Source organism: Colossoma macropomum, unplaced genomic scaffold (genome assembly GCF_904425465.1).
Source record: "Colossoma macropomum unplaced genomic scaffold, Colossoma_macropomum, whole genome shotgun sequence".
Lineage (NCBI taxonomy): Eukaryota > Metazoa > Chordata > Actinopteri > Characiformes > Serrasalmidae > Colossoma > Colossoma macropomum.
Genome location: NW_023494786.1, coordinates 5,203,967 through 5,220,577, shown reverse-complemented (window position 1 = coordinate 5,220,577; position 16,611 = coordinate 5,203,967). Strand labels below are relative to the sequence as shown.

Sequence of the window (16,611 nt, the reverse complement as noted above, 5' to 3'; positions counted from 1 at the left end):
TTCAAGGATTGTGCAGAATATTTGTCTCAAGACTGAATTTCTGCTGTTCATTTGAATTTAAAGTCAACATGATATAAAAGGAATCGGTTTTTACACATTGTTCCTGTGGCTGGTCACAATCTATCATACCATACCATTAAAAAGACAACATTCTTGTTTTCCCGTAACCTTTGAAAAAAGTGTAGTGATTTTTGTCCTTCTTAAAAAATGTCTCTGAGTTTTAATTACCATGCACCAGCAGTGAAGGAAAAGTAAAATTAAGCAATAATGTCATGTTAAACTCCTCCTTTTTCTCCCACTTGTCACTGAGTGAAATATTCAGCTAGCTCAGAGATCCTGCCTACCACATTTAATTCATTGTCACAGTATGGAAGGAAGATGTGGTATCTGATTCATATTGACTTTAAGAAATGTGACCATTTATCTTGGATGTTCAGTAGCCTCACACAACCTTTGCCTTTTTTGGTTATCTTTACCAAAAGTGTCAATCATTGTAGCCACCGTATGATCAGGGACAAGGGATGTATATTTGCCTAAACAGAGCTGATGAAAAAGCCATCCTTTTTTCTTTTGTGCAGATTCAAATGAATATTTAGAATCTTACCTATCGCATCTTTCTTGTTTTTGTCATTAGGGTAATATAGGTTTTGGCCCTCCAGGGCCCACTGGCAGGCCAGGACTGCCAGGAGATGATGGGCCACTTGGCCTTTTTGGTGACTCTGGTAGCCCAGGATGCACTGGATGTCGTGGACAGCCAGGGAGAGAAGGAGCACCGGGGGTTCCAGGTAATTACATGGACTGATAACCATCTGCAGATTTCTTTTGTAGAATATTTATTATTTTCAAGTCAAATTGAGACTGCCAACCTCCTGGCATTAAAAATCCTTTTTACTGCCTTCTGGGATTAAAAAAAAACTTGTTCTTCCTATGTGTGAGACATAGTGAACGTAGCAATTTTTAGAATTAATTTAAGCATCAATGTAAGTAGAGTGAAGAACCTTGGAGTATGAAAAATAAATGTTCTAGTTCTGTGTGCTGTGGTTTGGCTTTAGAACTGCTACATGGGTTGGCATCAGGTATAATCATGTAAAAGTTAACAAATAGCCTATAACATAAAACCAGCACCAGAACATATAAAATCTAAACTGTCAATCATCTAAACTAAAGCATACTGCCACAACTGGCATAAAAAATCTTTATGGAATGTTGTCTTTGAGAGCGTCAGGATTTTGACTGGCCAATGACAACATTCATAGAAAACAAATTGAGTTTCATTCTCTTAAAATACAGCTTAATAAATATTCTTTTCCTATTTCATTGATTAGGCTCATGACCAATCTGGGCATACCTATGGCTACAAGCCTAGGAGGCAGGTGTGCTGTTTAGCAAGTTGCTTGTCAGTAAAACACACAACTTTTCCTGATTAGGTGTATTTTTCTTGTATATGCTAAAAGCCATTTTGATTGGTTCATTGTAAATTAATTTTTAGCTGTCCAGTAGTTTATATATGCATGTCATAATTTCCCCATCTTGTGGTTAAACAACATTATTTCAAGACCATTTGAATAATCAGATAACTGCAGAAATACAATTATGATCAGACTACTGGGTGCGTGTAAACGTAATGTATTGCGTAATGTAGTGCTTTCTGCTTTGTTTCCTGATGCTGACAATGTTGTGTAATGTAGTGCGTGTAAACGTAATGTATTGATTTTACCCTGTTTGCACCACATCTGTTCGAATCGCCCCAATATCATAGGACAGCTCAACACGCTTGGAGGAGAAAGCTAACTGCCAAGTCTGTTATGCCATGCTGGCTAATAGTACACTGAGCAGCCTACCCACCCAGAGAGCGAGGCCAGTTGTGCTCTCTTGAACTCCCAGCCATGAATAGCTTTAGTGTCACATGAGATCAAACTGGCAATCTCCTGATAATGGAACTAACGTTTAGACAGTTGCTCCACTCAGCAGCCCCAAAAAGTTGCTTTTTAATGGCAGAATATTGCTTAATATTAGGATTGCTTAAAGATCCAGGTATGTGCATAACACACCCATTCTTACTAATTTACCCTTATATTGCTGTCAGGTGCGGTGGGATCTGTTGGGCCACTGGGGTTTACTGGCAATCCTGGAATCTGTGTTCCTGGATACACAGGTAGCAAAGGACCCCTAGGTGAGAGGGGAAGACTTGGAACCACAGGTAAGTAAATTCATAAAGATTTAAATTTGGCCTTAACTGCAATAGAAGCATGGAAAATTACAGAGACATTGTGGGGCAGATTTACTAAGGTTTTACATCACCGCAAACTCCATTTTGTCATTAAAAAGTGGCTGTCGTGATTTACCAAATAGATGCATTGTACATGCGTTTAGAGGAGTTTCTCTCTCAAAGCACACAATACTGGGAGGAGATTATCATAAGGAAGCACTTATTCTGGACCCCCACAGAGCAGGTATTATTTCGGTGGTGGATTATTCTCAGCGCTACAGTGACACTGAAGTGGTGGTGGTCTGTTAGGGTGTGTTGCGCTGGCACAAGTGGATCAGACACAGCAGTGCTGCAGGAGCATAGATTATACAATTCCCAAACAACCTGGGTGCACTCAGAGATTTTACAGCATCACACTGTTTCCAAATGCACTTAGCACAAAACTCAAGTTCAGCTCATCTCAACCTGTTGAAAATATGTTTCTAAACGAAGTTTATTTTCTAGAATTTCTGATGTATTAGGTCAAACTAATGTTTTGACATATTGGTATGGAATTTTACAATATCACACTTAGAAATACTAGCCCTTAGAAGCCTCATTTATCACTAGTGATGCAAAAAATATATGGTAATTCTTTATATGGTAATTATTTATAAATTAGTACTCATTTGTTGAGAAATTCTCTTGAAAATGCAGACTTTAAACATTCAACTGATACCGCTATATTGTATTCAAAAGGATGTAATAAATTTTCTTTGTAGGGCCCCCGGGGCAGAGAGGAGAGCAGGGTGACCCTGGACTTTGTGGGTTGGGTTTACCTGGTCCTACAGGTCCAGCTGGGAATCCTGGGTGTCAGGGAACACCTGGTCTAGATGGGGCGATCGGACCAAAAGGGGTCAGAGGAAGGGATGGCTTGTGTGGCCCTCCAGGTACTGAACAAACATCTGGACGTCACACACATGCACACACCTCTCACACACAAATACCTGCTGAGTATTCAATAGTGGGAGATCAGAAACTTGAACCGAAAGAACGGATGCTGTAGCACAAGTCACAGAAAATTTTAATAGTCTGGGAAGAATGTGTCACATACAGTGCATCACATCCTGCAGTGTATGGGACTGTCAAAAGTACCTACAGTGAGCATGCGAGTGTCAGAACTGGGACCTGAAACAATTGAAGAAGGTCACTTGGTCCAAAGATTCACGTTTTCTTTTATATCACATGGCCGGATGGTGCTTATTTACCTGGGTAAGTGATGACCCTAGGATACACTGTAGAAAGAAGACAAGCCAGTAGAGGGAGTGTAATGCTCTAGGCAATGTCCTGCTGTGAAACCCTGGGTCCAGGCATTTATGTGGACATCACTTTGACACGTCACCTACCTAAACATAATTCCAAACCAGGAACACCCCTTCAGGGTAATGGTGTTCCCCAATGGCAGTGGACTCTTTCATCAAGGTAATGCATCCTGCAACACTGCAAAGAGTTGCAGGTGTTGTTGTGGCCTCCAAATTCCCAAGAAGAACAATAAGCCTGACCTGTGGCAGCTCCATTTCAGATTATAGAACTTGAAGGATCTGTTGCTAACATTTTTGTGCCAGAAACCATAGGGCACCCTTGGTGGTCTTGTAAAGTCCATGTCTTGGCAGCTTGTTTTGGCTCATTGGTTTGTAAATATACATAGGCACATATCATTCTCTTCACTGCAGTGACATAGTGGTGGTCTGCTAGTGTGTGTTAAGCTGGCACAAGTGGATCAGACACAGCAGTACTGCTTAAGCATACATCATACAATTCCCAAACAACCTGGGTGAGCTCAGAGATTTTACAATATCACTCCAAATGCAGTTTCCAAATGCACTTAGCACAGAGTTCAAGTTCTGCTCATCTCAGCCTGATGAAGTTGAATGTTTCTAAACAGAAAGTCCAAATAATTACATTTTTTCCAGAATTTCTGATGTATTATATCAAATATGCACATATCATTGCTGTCGCTGATGATGAATTTCTTGGTTTTGGAGGTGTTGAAATGATTGCATTGACCTCACACCACATTAACCCACAGGCCACCTCCTGCTGGAGAGACATTTATCACAGTCTGAATTTAGTTCTTGATGGTAGTTTCATCAGGGTGCCTGATTATCTTGACCGAGCTATTTTCATGAATCCATGTGCAAACAGAGAACTAGAAAGAATTAAGAAAGTCTAGTATCCAAAAGCACAGTGTCAGTTACACCTTCATGGTCTACAGTAAAAGAGATCAATGTTGTATTTAAGTTTACAAAGGATCTCAATTGATCAATCAAACTTTATTTAAACTTTAAGTAGGGTGATACAAAAAAAGGGGTTGACAAGAGTAAACATAAAAGTATGATAGACAAGTATAGCAAAGAAAATAAATAAGACCAAAACATTACTATTAAAATAGTACATAATACATAAAAATTAGGAAACTTTAATACAAAGAAGATTAACAAATCAAAACAATATAGCAAATAAACAAACAAAAACTATAAGACACATTAGTAATAAAAATATAGATACATAAAATTAAGTAAAAAAAAGAAAAAATGGTGTACAGTACTAACACAATAATATTTGACAAAATACTAAAATGATATTAAAAAATATATCAATAAATGGCACCAATAAAAAATAATAACAACTACAAGACAAATAATACACACACATGGCCAAAAGTATTTGGACACCTATACATGGCACCCATACGATCTTGTTGAACAACCCATTCCAAAATTATGGTCTATAACAGCCTTCACTCTTCTGGGAGGCTTTCCACAAAATATTCTGCGGGAATTTGTGCTCATTCAAGAGCATTTCTGAGGCCAGACACCTGAAGTTTGACGAGAAGGCCTCATTTGCAATCAATGTTCCAAACATCAAAAACCAAAAACCAAACACCAAGGGTGTTCAGTGGGGTTGAAGTCAGGGCTCTGCGCAAGTCCTTGGAGTTCCTCCACACCAGACTCCTCAAAACCATGCCTTTTTTGGAGCTCACTTTGTGTACAGGGGCACAGTCATGCTGGAACAGGAAAGGACAAAATGGATCTTCTTAACATTTGGATTGTCGACTCCAGATCTAACCTAGCTTTTAATGCAGAGGGAGCAGGTCGGATTTCTCGCTCATCCAGTTGTGTTTTTGTTATGTGCCGCTGCACTTCCGCACTTCCAAGTTCCGTCTTTTGAGTTCCATCAAAATTACATTATAAATTAGAATTAAGAAAATCAATTTTTGACATTAGTGAATTTATTCAGAATCGTTCACGTCTGCAATGCGATGCATCCGAGAATCGATTTTTTCCCCCTCACCCCTAGTTAGCACTATGCATTCTGGTAGGTAGCATTTTCCTGGCATCCACCGAACCCAGATTCATCCATCAAACTGCCAGTTAGTGAAACGTGATTCATCACTCCAGAGAACGTTTCCACTGCTCCAGAGTCCAGTAGCGGCATGCTTTACAGCACTCTAGCTGACGCTCGGCACATTTTAATTTTAGGCTTGTGTGCAGCTCCTTTGGCCACAAAAACCTATTTCATGAAACTCCTGACAGGTCTTTTGCTGACGTTGCTTCCAGAGGCAGTTGGATCAGCCAGCCATGTTCACATCCCTTGGCTGCACATTCAGTTTTAAACCTTCTTCTATAAAAACTGTGTGGAGTAAGGATAGCAAATAGGTTTTTGATCACTAAGGAAAAAGAATAATGACACAAAAACATTTTGCTAGAATTTGTGGCGTTTGTTGGTGTGTTTGTGGTGATTTGTGATACACTGATTATAATATACTGAATTAGTATTGACACCAATATTAACTTGATTAAATGGATATACAGACATGACCAATCCACATTTAATACTGTTTCTTAATTGCAGTTGTTAGAAAACTGGAACACTGCCCTCTTATAAACTTTCTTGAAAAATGAATCAAACATTTTGCTATTTTGAGGGAGCATTTTTTAACAATTTTCTCCCCAATTTAGTCATATCCAATTCCACCCACTAGCTATACACACACCTTACCATCAGCACCAGGAAGGCAAAGGCAAACACAAGCTTCCTCCGAGTCATGTGAAGCCAACCACTGAATCTTTTCAAATTGCTGCTAACACAATGTCATTGGACACCTGAACACACTTGAAGGAGAGCACTAACCACCAGTTCTGTCATGTCAGCTTACAGACGCCTGCACTTGCTAGCATCATGCTGAGTGATCGGGAAGAAAGGGCCATTCAACGGCCCAGGGAGAGCAAGGCCAGTTGTGCTCTCTTGGACTTCCGGCCATGGATGGCTGTAGCATCACCAGGGATCAAACTCGCAATCTCCTGATGATAAGGCCAGTGCTTAGATGGTTGCACCACTGTGGTGTGTTAGTCTATTCTATATATTTATGTTTATGTTCTTTGCTATTAAAAAACAAGATTGCCTTAACCTATTAATGCCAAAGCAAAAACATGATTTGATTCCTCAGTGCTGCTGTTACAATTATTTGATGGGGGGGGAAACATGATCAAATTATTTTTTTTTATTAGATTTTTATATAATTTGACATTGAAAATACATGAATAAGAAGTCACAGACCAGATTCTTTTCTCTGATTACAGAACAGTAATAAGGGTTTACAAATCTCAACAGCACTCTGAATGAGTTTATGCTCAGAAAAAAATTAGCTCTGGTCGCAGACTCCTCAAATCTACAAGAATCTTTCATACCTTGCATTTGAATTAACGTAGCATCCGTACCTAACAAGAATGGGCAAAAGAGAGAGCTTGAACATTCATCGCCAGTCAAGAAAAGCTCAGAAACGTAGAAACGATATCTAAAGTTGACCTCGATACCGCCATATTGAAGGAAATTACCCAGGCCCTTCATGAACAACAGTGAATTTCCGATGCCTCTGTAGCTATGGCAGTGAAATAAGCTGTTGTTCTCTTACACCTCAGCTGGCATCTCTAGAAACTGAAATGTCTTCAGCATATGAGCCTTTAAAGAAATTAGCAGCAGATCTTGAACTGAATCCATCGTTGATTCTCTACAAGCAGTGGTTCGCTCAAACAAGCATGAGATTAGCGATACAGCTAACAAGCTGTCCAAGATGGAGGTCAAAGTGACAGAGTTGTGGGAATCAGCCTGCCTGAATCAGCTGAAGGGTCTGATTGCATGTGATTTTTACAGTCTCATCTCCCAAAGTGGATTCCATCTTTGGCTGGTCGTACCATTGAAATCGACCACTGCCATCATATATATGATAGGAAGCCCACAGCCAGGACCCAGAAGACTTGGACAATCATTTTTCGGCTGCTGAGGTATGCAGGTAGGCAAGTTATTCTGAATGAGGCTTGCAGTTCCGATCAAGCGTTAAAATGTCACTTTGCATTTTTTTTTTCGGATTACAGCCTTACCACGGCTGCAAAGAAGAGCAAATTTACACAAGTCATCAAACACCTGCAGGCTGCTGGGCATCACCCCTTCCTCATTTACCTTCCAATCCTCAAGTTTGAGCACAAGGCGAATGGCTAACCTTTAACTCCCCTGAACTTTGTATTACCAACGTCTAATAGTGTGATCTGATTGATCATAGTAAGATTTTCATTTTTTATAGTTAGTTTGGCTATTCGCAAAGAGGCTGGAGTAACTTTAATCGTTTTCTGCTAACTCTCCTCTGGCGTTGCAGCTGACAGTCACAACTAAAACTGTGTTTATGCTTAGCAAAACCTGTAGGAGCTTAGCATCCTCGCAGTTTGCACTTTTTCTGTAAATAGTTTTTCCTTCCTCTTGGCTGACAGCATCTAAGCTGTGGTTGGTGGCATTTACATTTATGATATTTGGCAGATGTTTTTATCCTTTGATAATTTTACACAGGTGGGCACAGGTACTGTGAAGAGTGTTGCCCAAGGACTTTACTTAGTACAGTACAGGGTGTTTGCCCAAGATTATTTGAATTCGAGTAAAAACAAACTTAACATAATGCCTGTTAATGATAATGAACCAATATCAAACAGAGCTCTCAGGGATTTTTCTGGGTTAAACCAGGTAGATACATGGTGTCCTAATAATACACACGAGAGGGATTATACTTTTTTTCTAATAGACAAAAACCCTTCCCTTGATAAATGAGCCCAAGCAGATATTATTCCACCCTTTCAAATCGTGCTCCTGTTGTGTGTTCGTTTCTTTTTCCTGATGTTATGCTCACAAGAGCCACAAGATAGCGCTTTAATACCTCCTCATTGCTGAGTATCTTTCCAGAGCAAGTAAATGTGAAAAAATGAACAATGCGATAACTTTCAGATTTTCTGGGAAGCAACGAAGTGTTTTCCAAGAGCATTTTGCGTCTGTTTTTCTTCCAGTTTCAACAGTATTAGATTTGTTGAACTAGAATCTACAACAGCATACAATAGCATAGAATCAAAACAAAAACCATGTCGTTCTGGCGATCCCACTATGCTTGCTGCTTAACAGTCCGAATATAATAAATGGTCTCTCTCCGAAGCTGAATTCATTTTACATCATAAAAGCACTGTTTGACATAAGCAGTGGCCATGGCTAGTAAAACAAGTATATCGCTGGCTAGCCAGTGACAGTCGGTGTGGCTCATTTAAAGGACCGTTGCAAAATATAACGCGCCCTATGTCGTGTGCTCAGCAGCAGCGGTCTGCAGAGAAGCCTCCCCTGCACCTAGTGTCAAATGATCCGGCCTATCAGGGTTCAGAACCACAGCAGCGTCATGATCCGTGACCCCCAATCCTTGAAGAGTGTTTGAACAGTGAGTGAGAGGTGAGGAAGGCAGCTACTGTGGTAAATAAAAAGAAAGGCACAAAATAGTGATATTAAACGAATGAAACGAGACGTGCAACTTGTAGTATTGCTGCAATTGTGAAGAGATTCAACAAGAAGCCTTATATTTCTTGGTTAAGTTGAACGAGGAGTGCACAAATTAGCTTACGATGTCACTGCCCCGTTTGCCGCCGCTCCGCTCAGTTGTGTAGTTCATCTTACGGTTCAGCTTCGCTAACGTTAACGTTTTATTATAATTAAGAACTTCGTTATGGGTTCAGCTTTAGGTTAGCTTTGCCTCCCTCGCTGTTCGCCAGCTTCGCTGAGCTAACCTTCGATTTCCTGACAGGATTTTTACTTATTCAGTAGTTCGACTACAATGTCAAAAGAAGCACATGAGAAGGAGCTTTCAGTGAAAGATCCACAGTTCCCACCACATATCAATAGTGTGACGTTGGGGGTTCTCAGGAGAAACTTGGACGACTCAAGGTTACAGTCCATAACTCGCCTTTTCTGAAAAATTCGTTAGAGAACACAGCAAAACCAAAACAACAGACGCGCTCACTGATGACTCGCACAACGGCGAAACTCTTAGCTAGCTCGCTGAGCTAAAAACGCAGTCTTCCTTAGCTAGAAGCTAAAAACACCGAGCTTAATTTAAAATTAATATTAAATTCTTTAAATTGTTCTATGAAGAAAATCAGTCAGTTATTTGTTGTTTGAACAAAATATTACAGTGTATATACAGTTAATAAATTGATGGGTTAATAGAAAAGTGTTTTTTTCCCCAGTGGGAGAAAAACATTATTTTGGACACTGGTATTAGGCAGACATATTATGCAGGAGGAGAGAGGCCTAGTCGTTTCTCTGCGGTGACATTAAGGGAAAGCTGATCTAAAGCAAATATATTTACTATAAGGAACCCAAGGGGACAAATTTAGTCTGAACGCTATGCGATATGAAAGATTTTTACTTAAATCTGTAACTACATGTCAGAAGTCAAGTGGGGTCCCTCTCAGAGTAGTTTTATTCTTAACCAGCTGGATTTATTAAAACTCTCTCCCAGTTAAGGTGATCAATTGAAATCACCCTTGACATTTGAAGAATTAATGATGCACTTAGGTCTCTAAATAAAGGCAAATTAGATTGTGGTATTTTCCACAGAGATCAAAATATGGCTGTCACTTCTTTTCTGTTAAAAAAGGGAAAGATCACCTTGAGTGTGCTAATGCGCTAAGACCCATTTCGCTGATCAGTTGTGATATAAAACTTTTGGTTTGAAGAATAGAACTCTGTGGATAAAGTGACACATTATGATCAGAGGTTATATTAGAGGCTGATTTGCAGATCAAGTCAAGAGGCTTTTATTGTCATTCCATCCATGTACAAGTACACAGTGGAGTGAAATTACGTTCCTCCAGGAACAACACGGTGCAACATGGAACAAAAGAGTACAAAGTGCAAACGTGCAGACGTAAGTGTGCTTACATTACATTAGACACAGTAAACAGACAGGACAGTGCAGCGCCGACACAGCACTCATTTCTGGATATGAGGTAGTGGAATAAGGTGCAGAGAGATTTAACATGCTGTGATCTGTGAGTTTACGCAGTCAGATAACATACATAAACACACCAGTTACTGATGTAGTACTTGAATAAACAGTGTAAACACAGTGTTAGCAGCAATGTTCCAGATAGTGCAAGAAGAGCATCAAAAGAGGTATGTGTGTGAGGGGTTTCAGATCAGTCATTGTGAGTTAAAAACCTGATCGCCTGAGGAACAAAGCTGTTGCAGAGTCTGGCAGTGATGGCACGGATGCTCCGGTACCTTCTGCCAGAGGGCAGCAGTGAAAAATGTCCATGTGAGGGATGGATGGGTTCGTCCACAATGCTGGTGGCTTTGCGGATGCAGTGTGTGGTGTAGATGTCCATGATGGAGGGGAGAGAGAGACCCTGATGATCTTCTCAGCTGTCCTCACTATGTGCTGTAGGGTCTTGTGGTCGGAGACGATGCAATTCCCAAACCAGGCGATGATACAGCTGCTCAGGATGCTCTCCACAGTCCCCCTGTAGAACATGGTGAGGATGGGAGGGGGAGATGAGCCTTCTTCAGTCACATTGCTTCATATACTGGATACAGCTGATTTGCCTGAGTCTGTGGCAGTTCTCTCTCTAGATGCCATGAAAAACCTCTATAGGCTTGAGTGGAAATACATGTGGGCAGTGCTGTGCAATTATGGGTTTGGTAATAAGTTTATATCCATGATCATGACACTCTTTAGTTCCCCAAGGGTATGCGTAATGAGAGGGTCCAAAACATCTTCTCCATTTCGGCTTGGAAGACACACCTTTGTCCCCGGACCAACACTCTAAAGTTCCCTGGAGTTGTGTGGAAGAGTCTTTAGTTTTTAGACTACAGGACTTATTGTTGACTGGAAGTGGTAGGACAAATTGTAATTAAAGACTGGGTTGTAGAATGTCCAACACCTTGAATATTTGAAAAGTGTTTTATGGGTGTTTCAGCCCAAACCTGTTTACAGACCCCCCCAAAGGAATAATTTTAAGTTTTGAATTTGGGGTAAACCATTCTGTGATTCTTTTTGGTCCTCTCAAAGTATAAATACAATAGAAGACATGAGTGGCTATAATGGTCTGCTGTCATTTTAGCATCTTCAGATGCTTTTCAAACTCCCTGCCTCTTCATACTTTATTTACAACTTTGATCGGAGACCCGTGGGACAGTACTCATGAGTCTCGCCCATTGGCAGACTGGATAAGACCTCTAGACAGTCTACGGGCAAAGTATCGCTCATATAAAATAGTCTGGTTCTCAACATATTAAGCTGTTGGCAGTTGAACAACTCTGGGAGCAAGAGCTGGTCCTGCTTCAGACTCATATACTATGTGGTCTAATTTAGGTCAGACCTCTAGAAATTTGGCTTATCAGTTTATCCACTACAAAATAATTCACAGAGCATATGCAGAACCTTACAAGAGATCAAATGAAGCACATTTCTAGTTACACCTGCAATATTTGTAATTTATACACATGTTCTGGGGATGTTCTAAATTAGCAGATATTCGGACGTCTACAGTGTACAGGGCATCTATGTCTACGGAACATCTATATATTAAGAAAATTACTTGATTTCTGTGTTCCACTGTTGCCGGATTTATGTCTCCTAAATGATGACTTAACTCTTTAGTTTTCTTTGAGGATGGCAATAGCAGGTTTTAAAGCTACCAAAAAACTGTCTTACAGTGATATCTAGTTTTCAACATATTGTTATATCTAACATCTAAGCTTAATAAAGAAAAGCAATCAACACGTAACTGGGAGAATGTGTATGATTTAAGAGCTCTAGTTTCCAATTGGATTATGCAGTGTTCTTTGTCTGGCTGTGTATTTTGTACTGTCTTTGTCATGTCTTTGATCTGTGTGTACATCTAACATTGTATGTCACCTTCCTGCCTACCTTACCCGCCTACCTTCCCCCTCCCCTGTCAATTCCACATGCTGATATGTTTTACTCTGGCCAGCATGGACATGCACATGCCATAACTCCTCTGGAGGCAGATTTAAATGATTTTAAGGGACCATTCACAAAGTCTCTAAATGGATTGTTGTCGAGAAGCTTTCAATAACATTAACACAGCACTTGAAACTGTTAATGTTACTAGATCATTAGTGATTATTGTGGTTCTGTGCTGTGCATACTTTTAGGTCATCGAGGGGACCAGGGGCCTCCTGGGTTCTGTGGCCCTCCTGGACCACCTGGAAACTGTGGCCCTCCTGGACGGCCTGGACCTAAAGGTACTGCATTGCATTGACTGGATCTTATTTTTGTCTTGACTTTATCTTAAATACTGATACTGAGGTTACTAATAAGGACTATAACCGTAAGGATGAAGATGGTGATGAGGTTGTTGGTGTCTCCTACCTAGGGTTTATTGGCACTGATGGACAACCAGGTTGCAAAGGTCTACCAGGGATTCCAGGAGACCCTGGCGATCCAGGCTGTCCAGGACAAAAAAGTATTTTTGAATGCCCTGGAGATCAAGGAGAGTGTGGAACCCCAGGTGGGTACAGTAATCCTCTAAAACTGTTGTCCCAAGAGCACTGGAGCATGGATACCCCCTTCATTCACTGTTCCATGTTGATCAATCTATATTATGCCTTCATCATACCTGTATGAATATATACACTTTCTATTAAACTAGCATAATTCAAAGTATTCCCTGTTTGAATCTATGCATATAATGCTGGGCAAAATATCGGCTATAATGGTACACCAGTATGGGCGTCACAATGGAATATTGATTTTTTTTTATTTTTATTTAGCGACAGACAACCGTCATGGAAAGTCCTCTTTTGAGTAGTTTTAAAATTAGAATATAACAAGCTGTGTTAGGTTAGTCCAGTCAAAACAGGTTTGCAAGACATTCTTTTTACTGGTACTCAGGTAGAATCTGTTAATTCAAACTTAAATCTCAGCAAATTGTAATGCAAACTTAAATGTCAGCAAATACAATGAAACTGATATATATATGACAAATATCATCATGTTTAATTTGATCGTCACCCAACACTAATTTAATGCATATCAGAAAACAAAACGTTCACAAATTTACTTTGACACTCCTCCAGGAGAAGGAATGCTTAAACCAACTTAAGTGTTATTTGTTGTGCTTGGTGTTATGTAGGTGATACTGGCCTTACTGGTGAAAAAGGTGACAAAGGAGACCCAGGATGTAATGGCAACAATGGGAAGAATGGAGCACCAGGATGTGCGGGGCCACCAGGTAACAATCTCAGTCCACTTAAAAATCATATCACTTCATCCTATTCTGTTTTTTCCCCCACCATTTCACCATTGCTTTTTTTCTGTCTCTTGTTGTTCCTGTTACTCTTTTTTCTTTCTCCTCTTCTTGTATGCTCTCTCTCACCCTCTCTAACTCCCTCTCTTTCTTTTTCTCAGGTCCTCCTGGAAACCCAGGCACTGATGGCTGCCCTGGTGGCCCTGGTCCCCCTGGCAACGAAGGAGATTGTGGATTTATGGGGTTGCCAGGTAACACACACATAGATGCAGAGAAAACTATAGTCCTAAGCTGTGTATGTTTGCCTACTTTTGATCCTATTGTCAGTCACATATTATGTTGTCTCTGCTTCCTTTCTGTCACCAGGTATCAAAGGCTTTAAGGGTGAAAATGGCCTCCCTGGAGAACCAGGATCTGATGGACCTCCAGGAGTATGTGGACCAAAAGGGGTCAAAGGCGAACCTTGCCCACCTGAGCCAGGGCCTCCAGGATGCCCAGGAAATAAGGTGCATATCACTTAGACCTTATTGCCTTCATGGGGTAGTACAATCCCACTGTTTGAAGTAATACATTCATGCATAGAAACCCGTATTAAATGTTATGGCTGTTTAACATTGATGGAGATAGAATTTGTCAAATTTGGATGTTTAAACTCTTGGCTGGATATTTTTGGGTGGCGCATCACTTTCAAAGTAGAAGTGACACTGAAATGTAAGCAAAGCCGTTGTACCCCAGCAAGGACCGATCTGTCTGATGCGCTTGTACTAACGCAACACACCTTACTGTGCCAGTTAAGTGGTGTGCCGAGAACGCTCAGTAAATATTTTATATTCTCACGAACGTGCTGTTGGACTTCCGAAGATTGGTCTTGATTCTTTTTCTAGGTTCAAGCCTCTCTTTCTCTCACACACCCTCCCCCCTTTTAGGGTGTGCAGGGCATTTCAGGCAGAAAAGGACAAAAGGGAGAAAGAGGACTGTGTGGCCCTGTAGGATGTCCAGGTCCAGATGGACCCTGTGGAGCCAAAGGAAATGATGGACCACCAGGCACACCAGGTATTATCATCTATCACTCAGTTCTAACCTCTCTTTATTTTTCTTGTTCATTTTCTGATCCTTCTCATCTCTCTTCTTACGCTATAAAAAGTGTAACGCAATACACCGTGTCAGAATTTCTAGAGCTTTATGAGTGTACAGTTTCCGAACACTTGCTTTTGGAGTACACCATATTGCCAAAAGTATTCACTCACCCATCCAAATAATTGAATTCAGGTGTTCCAATCACTTCCGTAGCCACAGGTGTACAAAACCAAGCACCTAGGCATGCAGACTGCTTCTACAAACATTTGTGAAAGAATGGGTCACTCTCAGGAGCTCAGTGAATTCCAACGTGGTACTGTAATAGGATGCTGCCTGTGCAACAAGTCCAGTTATGAAATTTCCTTGCTACTAAATATTCCACGGTCAACTGTCAGTGGTATTATAACAATGTGGAAGCAATTGGGAACCACAGCAACTCAGCCACAAAGTGGTAGGCCACGTAAAATGACTGCACTGTGCCAAGTGTAAAGTTTGGTGGAGGGGGGATTATGGTGTGGGGTTGTTTTTCAGGAGTTGGGCTTGGCCCCTTAGTTCCAGTGAAAGGAACTCTTAATGCTTCAGCATACCAAGAGATTTTGGACAATTTCATGCTCCCAACTTTGTAGGAACAGTTTGGGGATGGCCCCTTCCTGTTCCAACATGACTGCGCACCAGTGCACAAAGCAAGGTCCATAAAGACATGGATGAGCGAGTTTGGTGTGGAGAACCTGACTGGCCTGCACAGAGTCCTGACCTCAACCCGATAGAACACCTTTGGGATGAATTAGAGTGGAGACTGCGAGCCAGGCCTTCTCGTCCAACATCAGTGTCTGACCTCACAAATGCGCTTCTGGAAGAATGGTCAAAAATTCCCATAAACACACTCCTAAACCTTGTGGAAAGCCTTTCCAAAAGAGTTGAAGCTGTTATAGCTGCAAAGAGTGGGCCAACATCATATTAAACCCTGTGGATTAAGAATAGAATGTCACTCAAGTTCATATGCACATATCTCTGCTACAGATTAAAAAGATAAACATCAGTAGTAAGGCTGAAAGTGTTACAACTAACTCCATAAGCAGGGTTAGTGGTAACACATGGACAAGTAACAAGTTGTAAATGTCACTAAAAAGTAGGGGAGGGAGAAAAATTTGATACAGCATCTTATTGTGATGTTTTGCATAGCAATATTGTATCGATACATAGGTGCCCAATATTGTTACATGTGTATGTATACTTTGTTACATAAAGTGCAAATATGAGTGAATCTTTTTGGTACTAAAATAACTTGATCAATTGCTTTTTTTAGTCCACTAGATGGTGCTGAGTTTTTCTGGTGAGGTCAGCAGAGGTGGAAGGACAAAGGACATGGATATGACACATGATTTAAAAGGAGTGTCGTACGAAAATAAAATACTCAGAGAATACTACGAGCATGGAGGCTCACCTCACACGCCACCATCCAGAAATAGAAATGGTGTTAACCGATGACTGCAAACAAGGCTGAAGTTGACTTCCTATTCATCAGCCTCTTGTTCAGATTTTTCCCTTAAATGGTACAGCTGTTATAGCCTCAGGCACCAAAAGATAATAGTTCTACAAACTTTTTAGTGGTCATTCATAACTTCTTGTTTCACTGGGGTAATAGGGAGCTTCTTGTTCGAATTTTAAGCTTCTTTTTCACCAGCTTCTTGTTTGAATTTTTCCGTTCCA

General features: G+C 40.6%; 1 protein-coding gene across 1 annotated transcript in view; it reads left to right on the top strand.

Annotated features, from left to right (window-relative positions):
* The window catches only part of col4a3 (collagen, type IV, alpha 3), a 92,438-nt gene that overhangs the window by 60,312 nt on the left and 15,515 nt on the right, over nucleotides 1–16,611 (top strand). The window contains exons 30-38 of the mRNA XM_036556678.1: nucleotides 635–785; nucleotides 2,087–2,200; nucleotides 2,971–3,138; nucleotides 12,731–12,820; nucleotides 12,952–13,086; nucleotides 13,711–13,809; nucleotides 13,986–14,075; nucleotides 14,191–14,330; nucleotides 14,751–14,877. Coding sequence (XP_036412571.1) covers nucleotides 635–785; nucleotides 2,087–2,200; nucleotides 2,971–3,138; nucleotides 12,731–12,820; nucleotides 12,952–13,086; nucleotides 13,711–13,809; nucleotides 13,986–14,075; nucleotides 14,191–14,330; nucleotides 14,751–14,877 — 1,114 coding nt within the window. The remainder of the gene's footprint in view (nucleotides 1–634; nucleotides 786–2,086; nucleotides 2,201–2,970; nucleotides 3,139–12,730; nucleotides 12,821–12,951; nucleotides 13,087–13,710; nucleotides 13,810–13,985; nucleotides 14,076–14,190; nucleotides 14,331–14,750; nucleotides 14,878–16,611) is intronic.